Genomic DNA, 23237 nt, shown 5'->3' with positions numbered 1-23237 from the left:
AACAGTGGACAAAAGGGGGGAGGTAGATGGAGTAAAAGGGGTCAAATATGTGGTGACTGAAAGAAATCTAATTATGCGCAGTGAACATATAATGCAATATATATATGTGTAGCCCATACATGTATATGCCCATGTGTATGCCATATATGCCCATACATGCCTGTATATACTTATAAGTGACATGCCCTTCCAGCCCAGCACACACATATATAAGCATATATGTACTGCCATACACTTTACACACACACACACACACACACACACACACGCACACACGCTTTACGCTAAATTGTATGCCTGAAACTTCCTGGATTTCTTTAATCAATATCATCATCATTATTTTTTTAAAACATTCCAAAAACCGTAGAGAAAAGATCCAAACTGTGTCCCTCTCATGGGCTCCAGTAAACCTCTGGGCTCCTTGAGGACAGGGTTTGTCTTTCATCTCTATCCCTAGTGCCTGGCATCTAGTAGGCTCTTTGCAGTTTGAGGTTGAATATATAATGAATGGCTGTGTGACTGAACTTCCTTTCTTGGGACACAGACCTCACCCTTGGGCCTCTAGAGGCAGAGGCAGAAGGCTGTGGTAGGAGCCCCAGCCCAGAAGTACTAACAGTCAGCTACTATAATTCCTTACATGTATATATTAGTGGACAATGTCAAAGCCAACTCACTGCTTTTTTCTCTGAGCCTCATACTATCCTTGAGAAGTAAATATCTAATGCTATCATTCTCATTTTACAGGTGAGGAAAGTTTCAGAGGGAGTAACCCAGCTAGACATGTACAGAACCCGGTCTTGCCTGCTTTCTGGAGCCAGACTTCCTGGAGCTCCTGCACCAGGCTTGTAGTTATGGATATCCATAGGGATGGCATTTCTCCTGCTTTTCCCTTTGCCCACTGCATTATTCAGGGCTGCAGTGTACAAAGGGCAGGCCATGGGCTGGTGATTATGATGAATAGCAGGTGATATGCTGGTAAGGCTATTGAAATAGGGAGAGCAACATTGTCATTTAATGCCAATCCAGGTTTGATGCAATACAGGTGTACTTACCAAACCTTTACTGGACTACGTATTTGGGGAAGAGTGTAACGATGGATAAGATACAGGCCTTGCACTCAGGGAGCCAAGATTTGGTAGAACAATAGCCACACAGATTGTGAGGAAGGGAAAATTTTTCCCTCCTTTCCCTCATAGTTCTTCTGGCTGGTCTAATAATCGAATTGACGAGACAGATTAACAGGAGAAAACCAATTTTTAAATACTTATGTATATGTGGGAACTCCATAAGAATATGGGGCCCAAGGACAAATTGGCAGTTGGGGCTTACATGTCATCTTGGGCAGAGGAGAAAGCGGGTAGGGCAGTGGTTTGGACTTCAAAGGGAAAGTAGGCAATTCACAGGTAAATGAGGAGTAAACACTTGGTAAGCAAATTCTTGCCACACCACCCAAAAACAATGGGACACAGAGGGGAGTCTAACAACAGATTTGCTAGGTTCCTTATTATCTACCACACTTAGTTCATATTATTTTAAGGTGATAGTTCACTTCCTTCAAGCAGGTTTTCCTATCTAAATTCCTTCAGACAGGTAAGGGGGAGGTAAAAGACTCCTCTAAGTCTTTTGTTTCTTAAAAATAACCAGCTTACAATAATCATATTCCTAAAAAGCATATATTTTGGGATGACAAACTCTACTCGCACTCAATATACATATACATATGTATATTTTCAAGAGTTCAGGAGGTTTATCTAAAAACAATGATTCATAACCAGAGGTTCACAGAATACCTGTGGAGAATTTTAAGTATACACATGCAAAATACTGGTGTCAGAGCCCCACCTCAAGCCTACTTAGTCAGAATTTCCTGGAATGAGATCAAAGCATGTGGATTTTTAAAAAAGCTTTTCTTGGATTCTGATGTGCATTCCTAGATGAGATCTGTTGTTTTAATGCAAAATTGTTGTTGATTGTGGACCAATAAGAGAAAAACACAAATAACAACAGAGAGCGAACGGGGGTGAGGACATTAATAAAGTGAGAAACGAAGTGCTATAGAGTTTCAAAGGAGGGAGAAGTCACATCTAGATGGAGGAAATCAGGAAGTATGGGTAAAGCAGCAATTTGTGATGGGACATAAAGTATGTATAGGTTATGGACCAGCTGAAATTGTGGGAAGGAGAAGAGGAGGATGTTTCAATAAGACACACTAGTTTGAGCAAAGAGAGAGAGAGGCAGGAAAGAGCACAAAGTGTGTTCAGGGACCAGATCATAGTGAGTTTGGCTGGAGGGTGGTTAAATATGGGAGAAAAAAGTGGGACTCTGTTGTGAATGATCTTGCATGCTAAAGTCTTATTAAATATAAATAGAAGAGTCAATATTATAGAGATGCTGATCCTCTCAAAATTGATCTGTATATATAATGTAATAACTAAAAAAATCCCAAAAGGGTTTTTGTAGAAAACTTAATAAAATGGTTCTAGAGTTTATCTGGAAGAATAAATATTTGATATGAGTTAGACAACAGAAAGCTATGATAATTAAAACAAATGTGTACATGTGTAGAAATAGGGAGGTGGATTAATAAAACAAGTCTAGAAATAAACCCAAGTATGTATGAGAACTACAAAAATTACCAAGAGGACAATTCAAATCGATGGGTATCAAATGAAATAAACCAGTTACAAAAAGATAAATACTGTATGATTTCATTTATATAAGCTATCATAAATAGTCAAATTCATAGAAACAGAAAGTAGAATTATGGTTACCAGGACTTGGGGGAAGGGGGAAAAGGGGAGTTGTTTAATGGATCTAGAATTTTAGTTTTGCAAGTTGAAAAAGTTCTGGAAGTTTATTTCACAACAATGTTCAATGTCAACAATATTGAGCTGTACACTTAAAATGGTTAAGGTGGTAAATTTTGTTATATGTATTTTGCCACGATAAAAAAAATTAATGGTATTCAAACATCCAGCTAGCTCCTTGGAAAAGATACATATTTCACTAGATTCCAGATAGATGAATGATAACAATAGCAAATATTTAAAGAAGAATTAACACCAATACTCCTCAAACTCTTCTAAAAAAATTGAAGAGGATCACTTCCAAATTCATTCTATGAAGTCAAGATCACCCTGATACCAAAATCAGAAAAGATATTACAAAAAAAGAAAACTATATCGATATCCCTTATGAACATTAATATAAAAATCATCAATAAAATACTAGCACACTGAATTCAATAGCATATTAAAATTCAATAGCATATTAAAATAGACCCAAGAGGGTCTATTCTTGGAATGCAAAGACGGTTTAACATATGAAAATCAATCAATACACCACGTTAACAGAAGTGGAAAAAATGATTATTTCATTTGATGCAGAAAAAAGCATTTGACAGTTTAGCACCCATTCTTGATAAAAACACTCAACAAGGTAGGAATAGACGGAAACAACCTCAACATAATAGAGGCTATATATGAAAAGTGCCAGATAATAGCATACTCAATGGTGAAAGACCAAAAGGTTTTCCTTTAAGGTTGGCAATAAAACAAGGATGCCTGCTTATGCTGCTTCCGTTCAATGTAGAACTAGAAGTCCTAGGCAAGGAAAAGAAAGAAAAAGCATCAAAATTGGAGAGGAATAAGTATAAAGATCACTGTTCACAGATGACATGATCTTATATGTAGAAAATCCTAAGGATCCCAGAAAAAAAAGAATTCAGCAAAGTTGCAGTATGCAAAACCAACACATAAAAATCAGCTGATTTTCTACACATTAAAAATGAACACTCGCAAAAGGCAATTAAGAAAACAATTTCATGTACAATAGCAATAAGAAGTATAAAATACTTATGAATAAACATAACCAAGGAAGCTATATTAGTTTGCTAGGGCTTCCATAACAAAATACCACAAACTAGGTGGCTTAAACAACAGAGATTTATTTTCTCACAATTCTGGAGGTTGGAAGTCCAAGATCGAGGTGTTAGCAGGTTTGGTTTCTTCTGAGGCCTCTCCTTGGCTTGCAGATGGCCACCTTCTTGCCGTGTCCTTTCATGGTTGTCCCTTTGTCTGTGTTGTCTGTAACCTAATCTCCTCTTTATAAGGATACAAGTCATATTGGTTTAGGGTCCACTCTAACAACTTGACTGGTGTGGGCCTTTTAAAATTCATTCAGTTTGGTACACAGCGAACTCTTAATTAGAAGACTTATATCTTTCTCTGCTTCAGGACTTTTTCTTCCATCATTCTTTTACTTTCTGTGCTCTCACATTCTGAAACTCCTGCTAAACAGAGTTGGAGCATCTGGGTATATCTTCTAAACCTCTATGATCTCATATTATCCAACTTTGCCTCCTCTCCAGACTACCTTTTCCTGAATGAGTTTTCAGGCTGTGGTTTCTTAACAAAAGTGATTTTATCTTCTTTTTATTTTTTTAATCTATTTTCAAATTATACAACTGTATATTGATTCATTAACATTTTAAAACACTTAAATGATACAGAAAAAATTAAAAACTCTCATGCCCCACCTCTAATATTCCAACTCAGTTTCTCCAAGGTAACCAGATTCAGTTTAGGGTTTTTCCTTTCAGATTTTTTCCTATAATGACTTTTATATGTTTAGATTTTTATATTGAAATAGGTGTTTTGTTTTTGCTGTATGTAAATGGTATCAAATTGAAACTCTTGTTTCACAATTTTCTTTTACTTTATTCTATATCTTGGAGATTTTCCATGTCAGTAGACATAGATTTATGTACTGTCAACAGCTTTATAGCATTCCATACTACTGATGTACCATAATTTATTCACTCATTCCCCTACTGAGGGATATTTACATTGTTCCCATTTTCCTTCTCTTTTATAAACATTGTGACAATGAACATCAATGTACCCACCTCAATATCACTGCATTTCTTTAGGAAATAACTTAAAAATGGAATTGCTGGTTAGGAGAATATTTATTTTTTTATTTATTACATTTATTTTTTGATATATCCTTAATACAAAATTCAAGTTACTAAATCAATTATATTGAAAAGCGAATCTTCCTACTCCTGTCTCCCAATCATCAGTTCTTCACTCTAGAAGCAATCACCACGTTTTTTCTTTTTGCAAATATTCTAAGATTGAATGCATACATATATATGCATTCAATGAGTGTAAATGCAATTTACACTCACTATGGTGGATTGTAATTGGCCAGATACTTTGCTGTTCCTCCTACCCAGAGGTGAAGTCTGTTTCCCTACTCTTTTTATTTGGGTTGGCCTAGGCCTTAAGAGATATTGTAGCTTACTCTCTAGCTTTCTTGGAATGTTCCTGCCATGTGAATAAACCTACTCTATCCTACTGGAATGTGAGAAACAATGTGAAGCAAAGACACACTCCCAGCTTTGGTTCCCTAGACCAGGGGTTGGCAAACTTTTTCTGTAAAGGCTAGATGGTAAATATTTGCAGCTTTGCGGACTATAGGGTCTCTCTTGCAACTACTCAACGCTGCTGTTGTATTGTGAAAAAGCCATAAACTATGTATAAATAGGTGTGGCCAGATTTGGCCCACTGGCATTAATTTGCTGACCCTTACCCTACACCAGGGGTTCCCAACCTTTTGGCACTAGAGACTGGTGCTCCTATGAGAATCTAATGCCTGATGATCTGAGGTGAAGCTGAGGTGGTGATGCTAGCACTGGGGAGAGGTTGCAAATACAGAGGAAGCTTTGCTCGCTTGCCTGCTACTCACCTCCTGTTGTGTGGCCCATTTCTTAGTAGGCCATGGACCAGTACCGGTCTGCGGCCTGGGGGTTAGGGACCCCTGTCCTAGACCAATGAGCCTGCCAACTGCCAGGCATGTAACGTCATCCCAGTGTTTCCTCCAGCAAACTGCAGAGATCAGCTGAACTAGTCCAGACCAGAATAACTGTCCATCTAATGCACAAAATTGTAATAATTAATGCTTGTTGTTCTGCATCACCAAGTTTTAGTTTGTTACACAGCAAAAACTAACCAACACACCAACCTTTGCCATCATTGAACATCATTTTTTAGTTTTATTAACCTGATGTTAAAAACAATACATTGTAGTTATTTCGCTATGTCTTCCTATGATTACATATGTGTCTAAGCATTTTTTTATATATATTCATTGGTCAACTATATATGATCTATTGCTTTCTCTTCATATCCATTGCTCATTTTAGCACTGGATTATTTTCTTGATTTGTCATTGTTTGAGAATATATCCTAGATATTAACCCTTTGCCCATTACATATACTAAATAAAACATTTTGTTTGTTGTCTATTATTATATTACCTTTTTATATTGAATTTTAAAATTTTTATATAATCAACTTTGGCAATCTTTTCTTTTATAAGGTTTTTGAGTTTTGTATCTTTAAATGGCCCTCCCTATTCTAAGTTTATAAAAATATTCTCTTACATTCTTCTAATACTTCTATAGTTGATTTTGTTTAAATAATTGTTTTATTATCCATATGGGATTTATTTTATGTATGGTGTAATTTTAATTTTTTCTAGGTGAAAACCATTATAATTATCTATTCTTACACATTATCTTCCAGATAAATTTCAAAATCATCTGCAGTTTCCGATAAAAACTACTTGACCTTTTACTTGTTATTCCTATACGTGTCCTATTTTTTTCAAAGCATTCTCAATTTTTTTGGTATGCCAATAGTACTATTTCTGGGTTTTCAGTCCTATTTGGAATTTATTCATTTGAATTTATTTATTTTTAATTAATATATTTGCTTTGGGTCTTAGAACAAGAGGGAGGGTAATCAGATGTACATTTAGATCCAGTTCTATCAGCATTAATTTTTGAAATTTACTTTCCACGTTCTTGAAAGAATTCAGCATTATTTATAATAAAAAACATTGTGTCTAAGTGTAAAGCATCACTTGAGTGGTTCTCTCAGTTACGTAAATGGAGGCTGAGAAACGATCATTATTCTGGGATTAGGGCATAGCTTTTGTGACTTAATTAAGGTAGCCATTGGATCTGACATATTAACTTGGTCCCTCAGAGAGAGTTAAATAAATTTACATAAGAAGGCCAAGGTCTTCTGGGCTAAAAGGAATTGATACTCAATCGTTGCTCCCTAAGACATGAAGTTAGAGAGACCTGTGGATGTTAACTGGCTGGTCCTGGCTAAAGGACAGTGGCAGGGGAGGGTAAGTCAGAGAGATAAGCCCTAAAAATTAGATGTTGAATATCTTTTAAATCTATTTTGTGAAGTCTCTAGACAATTTTATGTAAAAAAATTTTTTTAAAGGAGATGTATTTATCATTGCACCACAATTTTAGAAGCAAACCAATCTATGTCCACCTGTAGAAAAATTAGTTTAAAAATGTGGCACATCCACACAATGGAACACTATGCCCTCATCACAAAGGACTATTTAGAACTATATTAACTGAAATAAAACCTCCAGGATTTATATTTGAGTTAAAAAAATAGAAAATATTCCTATAGAAATTTAGTAATGTCTTTATGAATATAGAGGTCTAGGAGTAAGGTTATTAAAATTTATGGTGATTGGCTCTAAGTGGTTGAGATTTTAGATTTTTGCTTTCTTTTTCATACTTTCCTGTATTACTTAATTTTTTTTTACAAATTTACTATAATGAACATGTTTTATCTTTATGAAATAAAAGATTTTTAAAAATAGAAAGTGACTAGAGAAATTATAATAATAGTAATAACAACACCTTCCTATGTACCAGAAACTATGCTGTTTTATATGCATCATCTGATTTCTCACAACTTCATGAGATTACCATCTGGTTTTGCAATATTGGGCAAACTGAGGCTCGAACAGTTTAAGTAAATTGTCCATAACCATAAGGTTAGTAAGTGGTAGGGTCAAGATAAAAGCCCAAATTTCCTGGCTGCAGAGCTAGGGTTTCTCTTGTTCAACCCACAGAGGACTTGGATCTGTCTGGAGCTGACAGAGAAGATATTCACCAGCATTTTAAATGCAATCCACTGTCAACCCTACTAGTCATACCTCCAAGGCTTTTCTTTTTTACCCTTTTAGAAGAAAGCGCCAAATACTATAAAAAATAACCTGTACCAAAGTTACTACCAACTAAAGACAGAAAATTTTTTGTGGTATTCTGCTACAATGGCAGACTTAGTGAACTGTATCTTCTAGTACTGAAGGGGTACCCTACTGTAGTCCCTCTGGAAGCTGGGCTGGCCCTTTCACTTGGTTTAACAAATAGAGTAAGGTGAAAGCACCAGTTCTGGACCTAAGCCTTAAGAAGGCCTACCAGCTTCCACTTTTCCCCTTTTGTGAGCCCTGAACCACCATGTAAGAAGCATGGCTATACTGCTGGAGAGATTATGTGGAAAGGTCACATGGAGGAGAGAATTTGCCACTACAGGGAGAGAGGCCAGTCATTCCAGCTCAACCAGGCCCCAGTTGATGCTACCACCAAAAGCAAGGGCAGCGGAAGAATGCCTAGGCGTGGTTTGTTACACAATAGATAATGAAAACACCTCTTCATCTTCTTTAGGCCAATCCTGATACACTCAGTTCTGTGTAATGCTGAAGTCTTCATTCCTTTGTCCCTGTTTATGAATTTTATTGCAACAGTTTGCCAGAAGCTTTCACATTAATTACCAGGACCTAGGCAAGCTTTAATAATATTGAGGATCCAGAGGCTCAGACTTTAGCCCTAGTTTTGTTACTTGCTGTACACCTTTTCGAAGTAATTCGCCTTTTTGTCTCAATTGTAAAATGGGGAGACTAATGCTCACTCTACTTACCAGAGGGTAAAAATTAGTATAACCTAGTTGAAAAGAAAAATAAAACGTATTTAATAGCTTTTCCAGCTGAGGAAATACAAAAAAACATAGATTTGTTGTCATACGGGTGTAAGATCTTGAACAAATAACAATACTTCTGATCCCCAGTTCTTCCTCTGTAAATGAGACTACTTTTTCTCACCTCAGTTTATCTGTGATGTTTAAATGAAATATCGCATGAAGAGCCCTGTCGCACAATAAACGCTAATTGCCCGCCATCGAATCCAAAAGCTCTCTTTTCCCAATCCCCCGCCATCCTCATATTTCTCGCCCAACCCGAGACTGTGATTTAGTAAGTATGAAGTGGGGCCCAGAAAGCTACTTTTTAAAACCTACATTAAAAACAAAACAAAAACAAACAAACAAAACAAAGTTACCTAGCAGATCCTAATGCAGGTGCTTTCGCGAAAAGGAGTCCACTTGCTGCTAACGCCCTCTACATCTGGAGCCGCAAACTCCAGGTCTCGCGACAGTTTCTTTTTTTCTTCAGCAACTGCTACAGATAGCGCGAGAGTTACTTGTCCAACCACGAGGCCGGATGGCAGCCCCAAGATGGCGGCGCGCTGGGAGCGTAACATCTGCGTTTCCAGGAGCTTCGCGGTGCGGTTGGCTTAAGACACTGAGGTTAGAGGCCTAATATAAACTGGTCGTCGGTAGAAACTTCGACCTCAGAGGTAAGTCACTTAATATCTTTCAAGCAGGTTGAGAGTTCACTTGACCCATACATCACCCAGGTTTCCTCATTCTCGGGTTTTGGGCCTGTGGCTCACTTCGGGGTCTAGGGAGAGAGACCCGGTGGGTGGGTAAGTAGTGGGGTGTGGGTGTCGGTGTGTGCACGCGCGAGAGTGGTGATGGGATGGGTGGGGGGCGTTGGCGAATAGAATGGAGACTAGGATTTGAGGTAGGAAAGACCCCTGGGAGCTGAAGAGGTTTAGAGAGATCCGAAACTGAGGCGGGAAGACAAACTGAGTGAGTGAAATGAGGGTGTGGAAAGAGTGGAAGAGACGGAGAACTGTCAGTGGCGGGACTGGAAGAAAAAGTCAGATTTATAAGGGAAGGCAACGAGAAAAAAATGGAGATTAGGGTTGAAGTGGTTGGGATCTGTGCAGAAGGATATTCGAAGTTTTGAAAGCAGAATTTAGACTTGTCTGTTAAGGTAAGTGGTATTATTTAAGCGGCAGGAAAACCCAAGGAAACAAGTTCGTGCTACTGCTTTTTGGACTGACTCGGGTAACCCGGGAAAAGCCCCCAACCCTAAGGCTGAGCCTCTTTGTGAGTTAAGAGGGAACTTTTCACCAAGGATGAGGGTGTTGTGTTTCGGTGGCCTAGACAGTGAAAAGGGTACCATTGTGCCTTCCGTCAACAAATACTTATTGAGTGCTTACTCTCCCAGGCCCTAATTTAAATGCTAGGAAATCGCAGTGAGCAAATAGACGAAATATTTTTCTTTTATGAAGCTTACTGGCAAGATAGATTTTAAAAAATTAGTGAAGTATATGGAATGCCAAATGGGTAAGTTCTATGTAGAAGACTGAGGCTAGTAAAGGAAACAAGGAGTGTATTCATTTGCTTCACTTTAAAGTAGAGGTACTAAAGAAAGGCATCATTCGGAAGGTGACAGTTGAGTAAAAGACCTGAACAAGGCCAGAGTACCTTATATGTGTGTATTTCTAGGGGAGGAGGGGTCCATGCTGACCAAACAGCAAGTACAAAAATCCTGAGGCAGGAGCATACCAGAATTCATAGAGAAACAACAAGGAGGCCATTGTAGCCAGAGCAGAATGAGCCAGGAATAGAAAAGAACATTAGGTTAAAGAAAAGGAAGTGACATTGCTAATATCAGGTTAAGAGTTGACACTCAGTTAAATTCTGGGGAATGGGATCTATTTAGCTAAGAACCCATTGCCTGTATTAGAGCTTGGTTAGCAAAGAAAGTGGCTTTATTGACTCCTTTATCTATCCTGACCAGAAAGGTTGAATAATGTAGGAAATGAATTGAATCTGTCATATGTGAATGAAAAAGGGTCTATGTGATAAACCTAACAAACTCAGAGCGGCCGCATGGTAGGCTTGACTAGCTCAGTGACCGAAAATAACCACACTGGATAGTTTGATCACAAATTCCAACTGGACAGGTCATAGCGGGTAGTCACATCCCAGGCCTACAGCTTCCTTAGCAAAGGTCAATCTTTACCTTAAGTGAGCCCTGTCTGTTGTTCTTACACATCTAGGATAACATACCTTTGAAATTTCAGAGTAATTTTCTTTTTTAGACCCTTCAAAAGCACAACTGTAGGCACCATAGCACAAGACCACAGAACTCCTCATCGTTATCTTGTTCTCTGCATACCCTCTATATACTATAAATGTTAATTATTAACTATCCTATACCCACTAATGTTAAAAGCATGTGTTTCTCCATTTTGCTTTTTTTCCAATCCTAGAGATTTTGCTGCTTTGCTTTCTCCCACCTTAATCTACCATCAGTGGATTTCATGTACATTCCTTACATTTTCTCCTTTGATTAAATGCATAAAAGGAACTGTAAAACTGCCATTTTCTGGAGCATTTTCTCTCTCTCTCTCTTTTTTTTAGGCGAGGCAACCCTTGGTTGACCTCACAGATTGCAAGGACCTTGTCAGTTTACAATCCCTTATTTTTATTTTTTACACTTACAGCACCTGGTCTTCCTAGGTGGTCTCCCATCTAAGTATAAACCAGGCCCGACCCTGCTTAGCTCAGACGGGATCGGGCTTGTTCAGGGTAGCATGGCTGTAGACTGGAGCATTTTCTCAATTCATTGAGATTTTGCTTCTGGACACGTCCTCAAAAACTTTGGCTCAAATAAACTCTTACAATTTTTCTATAGGTCTGGATGTTCTTTTGTTGACACATATCTATAATTTAAGTTGTTCCACATACGTTCAGAGTGTTATGTATGTACACTGATGTCAGCTATGTAGTCTTTAAAGTCTTAATGTGTTGCAGAACCCTAACATACCATTGTCTCTTGAAATTACTCTTAGAGTACCTTTCTTTTTTTGTTGGTTGCCAGAATCACAAGAAAGAAAAGTATTTTTCTTTTCAACTTTTTCTTAGGAAATGAGACCTGTCCTGGTTTTAAGCTCCTTTCTTTGCTGATGATCTGTAAAGTGTATGTTAATGTTAGGAAATTAAGACTTGTATATCTTGAGTTTCTGTGATAATGTGAGGGACAGAAGATGGTAATGTACTGGAAAAGAACTTCCAAGTGACTCTTAATTCCTCCAAATTCCAAATTATTCATTTACTCAACAAATACTTATTGTACGCCAGTTGCTAGGGGGTACAATGAAGAATAAGATGGACATGTTTGTAACCTGGTGTGTGTGTGTGTGTGTGTAACGTGCGTGCATGTGACAAACGTAAACCAAAGATCTCTAAAGTACAGAGTGCTTTGAAAGCATGTAGAGTGGACATCTGAATGGATATGTGGTGTCAGAGAAAGCTACCAGAGAAAATGATGCTAGGGTATGGTTTTAAGGACTATTGAGTCTTCACAAGGTGAAGGGAGGGTGGGACAGACCATGATGCAGCAGAGAATGAAAGAAGACCAATATGTCTGGAGCATAGTGTAGGAAGGGGAAAGTGGCAACAAATGAAGTTAGAGGGATAGGTGAGGCCTAGATTACGTATGCCTTGATAATGATTTTGGACTTTATCAGTCTAATAGCTTTAGGAAGCCACTGAAGGGATTTAGCAAAGAGTGTTCAGATTTGCATGGGGTGGGGAAGGGAAGACTTGTCTGTTGGGTGACAGGTGGATTGCAGGAGTGGTTATAGAGAGATCAGTTAGGGACTATTATAGTAATCCAATAAAGAGATTATAATCTGGCCTAGAGATGTAGATTTGTGAAGGGTGAAAAATAGATAGGGTCAAGAAATAATTAGGAGATAGAGAATTTCAGGACATGGTATGTTTGGAATGAAGGAAGTAGGGTGGAGAAGACGCTAAAGATTTCAGGGTTGTGTGCCATAAGAAAGATAGTGGTTTCATTTAGTGAAATAGGGAAGATTCACAGAGGACCATTTTGGGCTGGGTAGAAATTACTTAATTTTGGACATGTCGTACATGAAGTACTTTTGAGCCATTCAAGCGAGAAGTCTGGTGGGCAGTTGGATATGATTTGGAAAGGTCTGGGGTGAAGACAATTCTTTTTTGAAAATGGTTGTTAAATTTCCAGTGTGGAAAGCTGTCAAAAAACCTTCTGAAATAGCGTTAACAGATTTATTACTATGCAGTTACATCTTTAACAGAGCCTGCAAAGGAAAGGTGCTTTTGGCTAGGAAACTTTCTAACAGGGGATATTACTTAACTGGAGAGATTAGGGAAGGAAAGATCTTCCTGAAGAAGAGATTCTTGAACTGTGATAGTAAAGATGAATAGAAATTTTTTCAGGTAAAGAGGGGGAAGGAAAGAGCACTATAGACAAAAGAAGTAACTTGTGTGAAGACCCTATTGCCAAAATAGAGGGACAGAAAAATGAGCTAGGGGAGTGTGACTTGAGCTGATGGTAAAGAAATAGGTGAGCCCACACCATTCTGGGCCTTACATGTATGCTGAAGTAAGGTTTTTTGTTTTTCTCTGAAGAGTAAGGTTTTGAGCAAGTAGGCATAGTAGGACATAAGATGTGTGTTTAGAAGTTATCACTGCAAGGCGAGAAAAGAAATGGAGAGAATGAAAGGGATTCAGGGAGACCGATTAAGAGGCTGTTGTAGCAGTAGGTAACTTGTACTGGGCTTATATTGGTGGAAGTAGGGAGAAAAAAATGGATTTGAGAGGTATTTAGCAGAATAAGTCAACATGACTTTTGATTTCTTGGACTATGAGAGGAATAGGGAACTATCAGGTAACTCAGGTTTCTGGCTTATATAATACTATTTAGATGAATGCTCATTATAAAAAATGTGAAAAATACAGAATCGTATAAAGAAGAATATAAAAATCACCTATGACCCAGAGATAACTAGTACACTAAAATATTTTTAAATTACCAACTACTTAGAGATTTACTAAACCACTACAATGGCTTCTAGTTTTAATTTCTTGCTATAAATGCATTTTAACTTTTTTCTTTGTAATCTAGAAGAAGAAAAAATAAAATTTGTTTTATTTGGTTTTAGCTAGCGGGGAATGACAAGACTGAAATTTATAAAGGAAGTTGGAATCAAAGATGTTTTTGAAACTTTAATGATTTCCTGGTGTACTACCAAATATTCAATCCATGCAAGGCCACTGTAAAAACTAACCTCTGATTATAATATTCTTAGCTGTAGATTATAAAATTCTTGGCTGTACCTTCTGCCACTTTGATGCTTTTAAAGGAATTGTTCTAATTTTCTTCCCTTGGTTTAAAAAAATAATTATATGTTGTATACATTTTTTTTTATTGTGGTAAAACATATAACATAAAATTTACCATTTTAACCATTTTTAAGTGTACCATTCAGTGACATTAAGTATATTCACAATGTTGTGCAACCATCACCACTATCCATTTCTAGTTTTTTTTTATCCTAAACAGAAACTATGTGTCCATTAAAGAATAACTCATCATTTCTCCCTCCCCCAACCCCTAGTAACCTCTTTTCTATTCTCATTTGTATGAATTTGCCCAGTCTTGGTATCTCATATAAGTGAGATAATACAATATTCTTTTTGTATATGGCTTATTTTCCTTGGCATAATGTTTTTAAGGTTTGTCCATGTTGTAACATGTATCAGAATTTCAGTACTTTTTATGTCTGAATAATGTTCTATTGTATGTATATACCGCATTCTGTTTATCTGTTCATCTGTTTATGGACACTTGGTATTATTTCCACCTTTTGGCTATTGTGAATAATGATGCTATGAACATCAGTATGCAAATATCTGTTTGAATTCCTGTTTTCAGTTCTTTTGAGTATATATGTATGAGTGGAAATCCTGGATCATGTGGTAATTCTATGTTTTAACTTTTTAAAAAACCATCGAACTGTTTTCCACAGTAGTTGTACCGTTTCACATTCCAACCTGCAATGAATGAGAGCTCTAATTCCTTCACATCCTCTCTAACACTTATTATTTTCTTTTAAACATTTTAAAATTATGGTCATCCTAATGAGTACATTTCTCTAATAACAGATGATGTTGAACATCTTTTCATATGCTTATTTGTTGTATACATTTAAAAAATATAACTTTCACTTTATTGACAAGGATGTGTTGGCTATAACTGTTAACTTGGCAACCACATCTTTTCCCCATTAATGTTTTTTAAAACTAAATATGCTGATTTTTTTCTTTTTTTCTTTTCTTTTTCTTTTTAAAGATGGCTCTGAGTAAATCAATGCATGCAAGAAATAGATATAAGGACAAACCTCCTGACTTTGCATATCTGGCATCCAAATATCCAGATTTTAAGCAGCATGTTCAGATAAATCTGAATGGAAGAGTGAGGTAGGTAACAGATGAAGAATTCTTAATACTGTATTATTCTAGTGTAATCTGAATGGATACAGTGTAGAAGAAAGCATACCCAACTGATGGTAGACCTGAATACTAATCCTAGACATGTCATTAAATGTCTCATCTGATTTTGGGCAAATCACTTAACTTCTCCGGGTTTCAGCTTTTTAATGTACAAAATGAGAGGATTAGACTAAATGTTTTTAAGTTTCTTCTGGCTTAAAAAAAAAACCCAGAAAGCAACTTTTGATATTCACATCATTGCTTCCCCAGCAGAGATCCCAGAGTTAACTACAGGAACCTTGCGATTGTGCTCTAAAACTTGGTGGCTGGTGAGGATCTGAAATCCGTTTTTTAAAGTGTATGTTTATTTTGATGTGAGGTAAGAAGATAATAACCACGACACCAAAACTGTGATTTCACAAATTTTATTACTTAGGATTTTACTACATTTAGGTTAAAAAGTTGATTTTTAAAAATTAAGAAAATAAAACAGTATGGGGGTTTTTCAGAAAATTAAAAATAGAACTACCAGTAATTCCACTTCTAGATATCTATCCAAAGAAATCCAAAACACTAATTCAAAAACATATATACGCCCCTATGTCATTGCAGCATTATTTACAATAGCCAAGATATGGAAGCCACCTAACTGCCCATCAATAGATGATTAGTTAAAGAAGATGTGGTACATATATGCAATGGAATACTACTTTTGGCCATAAAAAGAATGAAATGTTAACCATTTGCAACAACATAGATGGACCTAGAGGGTGTTATGCTAAGTGAAATAAGTCATATGATCTCACTTATATGTGGAATCTAAAGAACAAAATAAACATAAGAGAAGCAGACTGATAGAGAACAAACTGATGGTTGCCAGATGGAAGGGGGTTGGGGGCCTGGGTGAAAAGGTGAAGGAATTAAGAAGTACAAATTAGTAGTTACAAAATATTCATGGGGATGTAAAGGTACAGCATAGGGAATAAAGTCAATAATATTGTAATAACTAAGTATAGTGCCAGGTGAGTACCAGACTAATTGGAGGGAATTACTATGTAAATTATGTAAATGTATGAGCACTATGCTCTACACCTGAAACTAATATAAAATAATATTGAATGTCAATTGTAATTGAAAATAAATAAGAAAATAGTATGAGTGCTTCAGGAAATGGTAAAGATTATGGTAATGGTATAGGAATAACTGATGTGTGTGAGGTACCCTTGAGAAGGAAATGTTTGACTGCATCCCTACAGAGGGGATGGAAGTTCCAAACTGCCTAGGGAAAGGTGTGGTTAACTTTAGGTAGGAGGGTGAGCAGGATTTATGGAGAAAAAGGGAAGATAAGGAATAATAGGATCATAGGGCTGACCTTCTTCTTCTTAGTCTCCTTATGGCTTTAGAAATAGAGGTCCTATGGCCGGACTTAACCAGAAGATCAAAATACCCTAGAAATCATATAAAAGTATTAAAAAATATGTTTATTTTTCTGGGAGGTAATCCTAGTTTTTATCAGATTTTCAAAGAGCTCTGTGACCCCTCCCCTCCCTGCAATACATAAGGTTAAGATCCAATGCCCTAGAACTGGTTTCCAAGCCTTTTTGTCTACTCCACTCACTACAAAGTTGAGCACAGCCCCAGTTGTGAATGCTTGTACTACTTACTGTTACACTAGAAAACGTACTTCAAAATAGAAACTAAAAAGATATTTAAATAAGAGTTCTAATAGTTTCTTTGCATACTGTAAAGAATCATCTTTGACATCTTACTTTGGAGATTACCCCATAAGATTGAATTGGTATTTCTCTTTGTTAGATCTTTTCTACCATTGTTCCTAAATCTCTGTTTCATAATTATCATTGTGGATGTTTATTTATCAGTGGCTTCAGGGCAGATACAGTTTTGTTATTCTTTATTTCCTCTCTATACCTGTTGTACTTAATTATAATGAATATTTCTTGATTAACCATATTATTCTAAGCTCTAGGAAAGCCATAATAAACAAGAAAGACATGTGGGTATGTGTTACATGTCATTGAGTCGTTGAGTTGACTCTGACACCTGGCAACTCTGTGAATGAGTGATATCCACAATGTCCTGTCCTCAACGGCCCTGCTCTTCTCAGCTCCTGTAGACTGAATCATGCCTATGGCTTCTTTTATGGAGTCAATCCATCTCACATTTGGTCTTCCTTTTTTCCTGCTGCTATTTTTCCAGTATTATTGTCTTTTCCACAGAACCCTGCCTTCTTATGATGTGCCTAAAGTAGGACAGCTTCAGTTTTGTCATCTTTGCCTCCAGCGATGTTTCAGGCTTAATTGGTTCTAGGACCCACTTGTTCATCTTTCTGGTGGTCCAGGGTCCTTAGAACACTCCTCCAACACCATATTTTAAATGAATCAATTCTTTTTTCCTCTCAGCCTTCTTCACTGTCCAACTTTCACATTGGTATGGAGTAACTGGGAACATGAGGGTATGGGTGATCTTAGCCTTGATCTTAGCCTTGGTCTGTAATGACTCACCTTTGCTTTTGGTGATCTTTAGTAATTCTTCCATTGTTGCCCTTCTGAGTCTCAGCCTTTTTGATTTCTTGGCTGTAGTCTCCATTTGAATTGAAGACTGAACCAAAGTAAGCAAAATCTTTAAATTTCAGTGTCTTCATTATTAGTGTTAAAGTTGTATATTTCTTTTGCAGCCTCGATTTTTGTCTTTTTGATGTTTAGATGCAGTCCTGTTTTGGCACTTTCTTCTTTCACTGTCATCAGAAGTTTTTCAAATCATTGCTACTTTCTGCCAGTAATATGGTGTCATCTGCATATTTTAAGTTATTGATATTTCTTCCATCAATTTTCGCTCCTTCCCCTGAGTCTAGTTCAGCTTTTTTTTTCCCTACAGATTAAACAAATAGGGAAAGATAGAGAAAGAAGTAGAAAAAAAGGCATAGTCACTGCAATATTTGGTGTTTACACACTAGTGGGGGAAGTAGACATATAGTAAACAAATAGTTAACCTTGTTTGTCTCAGTGTGGCAGAATCTGTAGAGTGTGCAGTGGAATCACAAAGAAGGGAGATCTGACCCTGACTTTGAGATTTAGAGAATCATTTGAAACATAAGTGGTGTCTTGGTTGTGTTCTTAAAAATGAGTAGGAGTTAGCCAGGTAGAAAGAAGAGTGTTACAGTCAGAGAAAGCAGCTTGTACAAAGAGCACTGAGTGGTAGGGGAACTGGAAACGTTGAGCATGCGAGGATGTGGTAGACAAATAATAAGAGATGGGTTGGGGAGGATTATACTTGCAGAACTTTTAAGGTCCGTAAGGAGTTTGGACATGGTGTAGAGAGTTCTTGTGTCTTCAGAGTTATCCATCCTCATCCTTATACACTAAAGTTTTAAAGCAGGGAAATAACGTGTTTAGAATTGTGTTTAGACAGATGTATTCTAGGATGGATTTTAGGGGGAATTAAGACTGGAGGTACAGGGAAGTAAGTAGAAAATGGTTTCAGTAATCCAGATTAGAAATATTGGTGGCCAACTAGGAAGACCAGGTGCCATAGGTATAAAAAATAAAAAATAAGGAATTGTAATTGACAAGGTCCTTGCAATCTGTGAGGTCAACCAAGGGTTACCTTGCCTAAAAAAAAAAAAAAAGAAAGAAAGAAATATTGGAGGCCTAACTAGGTAGAGGCAGTAGAGATAGAGATCACTGGATGAATTTGAGAGCAATTCATTGATAGAATTAGCAGGAAGTTACGTAGTGGAAATTATGAAGTATAAGCCAATATGGTGATTGGGATTCCAGCTTAGCAAGAAGATAGGTGGTAGTGCCATTTACTGAAGTAGGGACAATGGGGAATGGGTTGATTTGGGGGAGATGACATATTTTCAATTTTGGGCATATCGAATCTGAAGTCTGGGATATTCAAGTGGAGTATTTGGTAGGTATTTGAAAATAAAAGTCTGAAGAGTCACAGAGCAGTAATGTGGGGATGGTGTTAGTGAAGGCCCTGGGTCTTTGAACTGAATACTGAAGGATGAATAGAAGCAGGAGGAAGAATTCCGAGTATAGAGGACAGGATTTTGTGAACGGCATGGTAAGTTTGGAGAATAGCATGTAGATAGGGCTGAAGTGGATATAAGATAGCAGGTTGGGGAATAAAAGAAGATGAGACTGAAAGGAAAACAGAACAGATCACAAAGAGCCTTTCATAGTGTGGAAATGGAATGGACTTGATTGCTCAGACATTGAGGAACCAGAGAAAGATTTTTAAGATGGTTAGGATTTTTAAGATTTAAATTCTTAAAAAAATCACTCGGAGCAGACTGAACAGATCTGTTATCACAACGTTTCTGAATGATTAAAGATGTTTGGCAAGTAATTAGATATTCAATAAATATTTGTTGAATACATGAGAATAATTCCTCTATAAAATCTATTTGCCATTTATATATGGTATACCTAAAACAAAATTGCAGGTGAATGAAGAAGGAATGGGTAAAAATATACTAGGCAAATGAAAGCCCCTTCCAAATCAAAAAAAGTAAACTAGAAGGCAAAAAAGCATCGAATTGGAAAAAGTCCTTGTTTATATTGATAAATACTTTTCAGTGAAGATTTAAAAATGAAGACTTTTAGCATTTTGAAAAATATAACAAAGATCTTTTAAAAAGTGACATAATTCAAGGACATTTTTTCTTGCTTAGAAATACTGTTAACTGTTAACCAAACAGTATCTTGGTTAATACCAAAATGGTATTTTAGTTAATACTGAACAGTATTTGATTAATACTGGTAACCAAAAATAAACAGAGCAATGGCCTTTACGGACTTTCAGAGGATCCATGAATGTTTCAAAAACAATTAGATAAAAATACTTCTTGTGCATTTTTTTTTAAGGAGATAGTATTCAACACTTTAACTTATAATTTAGAACTTCACTTTTAAATTGGTCATTGACCCCCAAAAAGATTAAGTACTGCTGATAGAGGTTCTAAATAATATAATCAGTGAGTCTGATTTAACGATATATTTAGAGCTTTTTAACCTACATAATGAATGCACTTTTTTTTTTCCAAATAACTTGCAAAGGCTTATAACATTAAGAAGTGGCTTAGCCAGAATACACTCTGGCTCAGAGTCTACTGCTTTTCTTATTTATTAAATTATAAATATTAGAAAGCAAAAGAAAATTTTAATATTTTACAGATGACTTGATTATTGTCTACCTGAAAAACATTTGAGAATCACCTAAAAATATTCAAATAAATAAACAAGGTTGCGAATAAAATGTGCATATAAATATCTTAAAAATGTAAAACAAAATAAATATAAGAAAATTGATAGTTTTCCAAATACTAGTTGGAAAACGAAGTTGGAATAAAAGATTCTATCCACAGTAGCAGAGGGAAATAGACAGAAACTTGACAAGAAATGTGTAAAGATCTGTCTATGTGGGTAAAACAACAGAATTATCCTTAGTGGCTTAGGGGAAGACATGAACAAATCTAAGGATATACTATGATTTGGAATGGGGAGACTAAATGTAGTTAAAATGTTGATTCTTCCCTTAATCAAAATCCTGGTAAGTTTTTTTGAGAAAAAGTGACATAATGTTTTCAGAGTTCCAAGAAAAGATGTTCCAATCAAATGTTATGAAAGAGTAATGGGTGGTGAAGCGGTGTAAGGATATAAAGTTTCTTAAATGGATATTTAAATCAATTGTGAAGTTAGAGTAATTAAATTATTAGTATAGTAGTATTGGAGCAAGAATGGGCTATCAGTTGTTCCTGGCAGAGTGGCATTTGGAAACACACTTAAGTCTAAGCAGCAGAATCATTTGCATGTGCTCATTAAATTGTAGAATGATTCCTACCTCTCATCCTACTCAATAGTATACCTCCCAGAAGGAGCGCAAAGTGGGCAGGGTGAATCTTTCATAATCAGTCTCAATGCCTATGTGTTTCTCAAAATATGAATATCTCATAGTACTATGAATGATTAAAGAAATTTTGCCGTGTAATTTTGACCATACTAGGTTTTCACTTTATGTACTTTAGAACTTGACTCCAAAGTAAGAAAACACTACTTGGTAAAGACTGCAGTGTAGAATAAGGTTATACATTTCAGGTCATTAGGGGTGGAACAGACAGTAATGGATTTTTTTTTTCAATAATGAATTTTTAATAGATGTAATTGGGACAGCCACAGGGAGGGTGCATTAGATTTTCTTTCCTATATGTTATGCAAAAGAAATTTCTGATGCTTTAATTATTTCAACATATATTTTTTTTTAATACTTGAAAAAAAATGTAGGTGACTGTTTATTGAGTTAAGAATGGTGTTTCTAAGCATACTCCAAGGTTAGAATTCATAAAAGAAAAGATAGATTTAACTACTTAGGAAGTGAAAACTTTTTACATATCAGGAAATACTAAAAATAAAAGACAATGAAACAATATAAATATTTACAGCATATGACAAAGTATTAGTTTTCTTTATATGAAGAACTCTTATTAGACAATAAGGAAAAGGAAAAGAGCTTTCATAGATACTAAAACCAAAATATCTGCACTGATATGCTGTGCAGAGGAAGGGACTAAAAGGTTATGAGCCATGACGTTCAGAGTGGTTGTTTTTGTAATAGGCTAAAGTAATTTTTAAAATTTTTTCAGGGAAAAACAAATTTGTGAAGAAATGAGAAGAGGGTGAGACAAGCTGGAGGAAACCCTCCTCTTCTTTCTTTAAAGATGGGAGCAACATGAGCTTATTTAATAGTTGGCTATATAGCATATTTTTAGAAGGGATCTATGATAGATGTAGGAGAGAGAAAATGTACTTTTTTCAGTGTAAATGACCCAACTGCTCCTAGATATCACTCCACTTCCTGTTTGCTTAGGTAGGTGATGTTGATGATTGTCTGCATTGATAGACTGTTCTTTATTTTCATAATGGCTTTTTGTTTAAGCCTATGAAATGTATGAAAAAAAAAAATGGCCAAAGTATAAACCCAACTAAAGGATGGAAAAGGAGTATCAGGCAAAACGTTAGATCTGAGATGGATTAAAGTGTCATTGATTTGCTCAGCTCTTAAGAGAAGCTGGGTGTGGTAAGGAAAGTGGGGGCACTTCTGAGTCAGTCATCCTAAGTAAGGATCAGTTTTGAGGGTGCCACTTACCAGTTGTGAGGTTTTAGATAATTTTCTTAGCTTCACTGAGGCTGAAATTCCTCGTCTAAAAAAGAGAGATAAAAGGCCATACTTTGTGTGGTTGTCATATAGGTTAGAATAATGCATACAAAGTGACTACACATTGTACACAGTAAATGATAGGTACTCTTATCCTTTTTAAGCCTGATTTAAATGATAAGGTGACAAAGATTGCTGGTGTGATTGATATCTCTCTCTGTTGATATCTCCCTGTACCCTCTGTTTTTCTTCCCCGTAGCCATCATTGCTTTGTTATAATCATATCTGACTATTGAAATTAGATTTTAGTTTGTGCTTTTTACAGTTACCAGCCCCTTGGGGACATTCTGCAGTTTACTTGAGTCCTGTCAATTGAATTTGAATAGCGTGACACTTAATTTGTTTTTAAACAAAGCATTGAAGGGCCTTGTTATACTTTGTAACTGTACCATTTTTAGCACCTCAATGAAGATCTAATTAATAGAAACCAGTGTTGGAGTAAGGTTGGGAGGCTTCAGCCTTTGTCGTTGTTACATCAGGTTTGGCCTCTACAGTATTAGAATGATTGATATTTTAACCATGGGTTACAGCATGGATCCTTCCAGATGCCATTTATAATGGTAATACTGTATTCATCAGGAGCAGAGTAGGAGTCATTCTGGGGAAATCTGACATGAATCTGTTGACAATAGGCTATTTTGTGAAGCTGGATGTGTTAAACAA

General features: G+C 36.3%; 1 protein-coding gene and 1 long non-coding RNA gene across 3 annotated transcripts in view; one reads left to right on the top strand and one right to left on the bottom strand.

Moving 5' to 3' along the window:
• Positions 1 to 1654: 1654 nt before the first annotated feature.
• Positions 1655 to 9307, bottom strand: LOC120621065 (uncharacterized). Of its 2 annotated transcripts, none has more exons than XR_005658072.1 (3): positions 9221 to 9307; positions 5752 to 8827; positions 1655 to 4291 (listed from the first exon to the last, which is right to left on the bottom strand). It is a non-coding gene; the product is annotated as an uncharacterized LOC120621065 (long non-coding RNA). The 2 variants fall into 2 exon arrangements; XR_005658071.1 differs by having other exon boundaries at positions 1655 to 4288.
• Positions 9308 to 9366: 59 nt separating this feature from the next.
• Positions 9367 to 23237, top strand: part of METTL16 (methyltransferase 16, RNA N6-adenosine) — a 66189-nt gene continuing 52318 nt past the window's right edge. The window contains exons 1-2 of the mRNA XM_039886343.1: positions 9367 to 9517; positions 15196 to 15323. Of these exons, the coding sequence (XP_039742277.1) occupies positions 15196 to 15323 (128 nt within the window). The 5' untranslated portion in view covers positions 9367 to 9517. The remainder of the gene's footprint in view (positions 9518 to 15195; positions 15324 to 23237) is intronic.

Source organism: Pteropus medius, unplaced genomic scaffold, assembly GCF_902729225.1.
Source record: "Pteropus medius unplaced genomic scaffold, Ma_sr-lr_union100, whole genome shotgun sequence".
In the NCBI taxonomy this organism is placed as follows: Eukaryota; Metazoa; Chordata; class Mammalia; order Chiroptera; family Pteropodidae; genus Pteropus; species Pteropus medius.
Note: the sequence above shows the minus strand (reverse complement) of the source record. Positions and strands in the feature narration are given on the sequence as shown.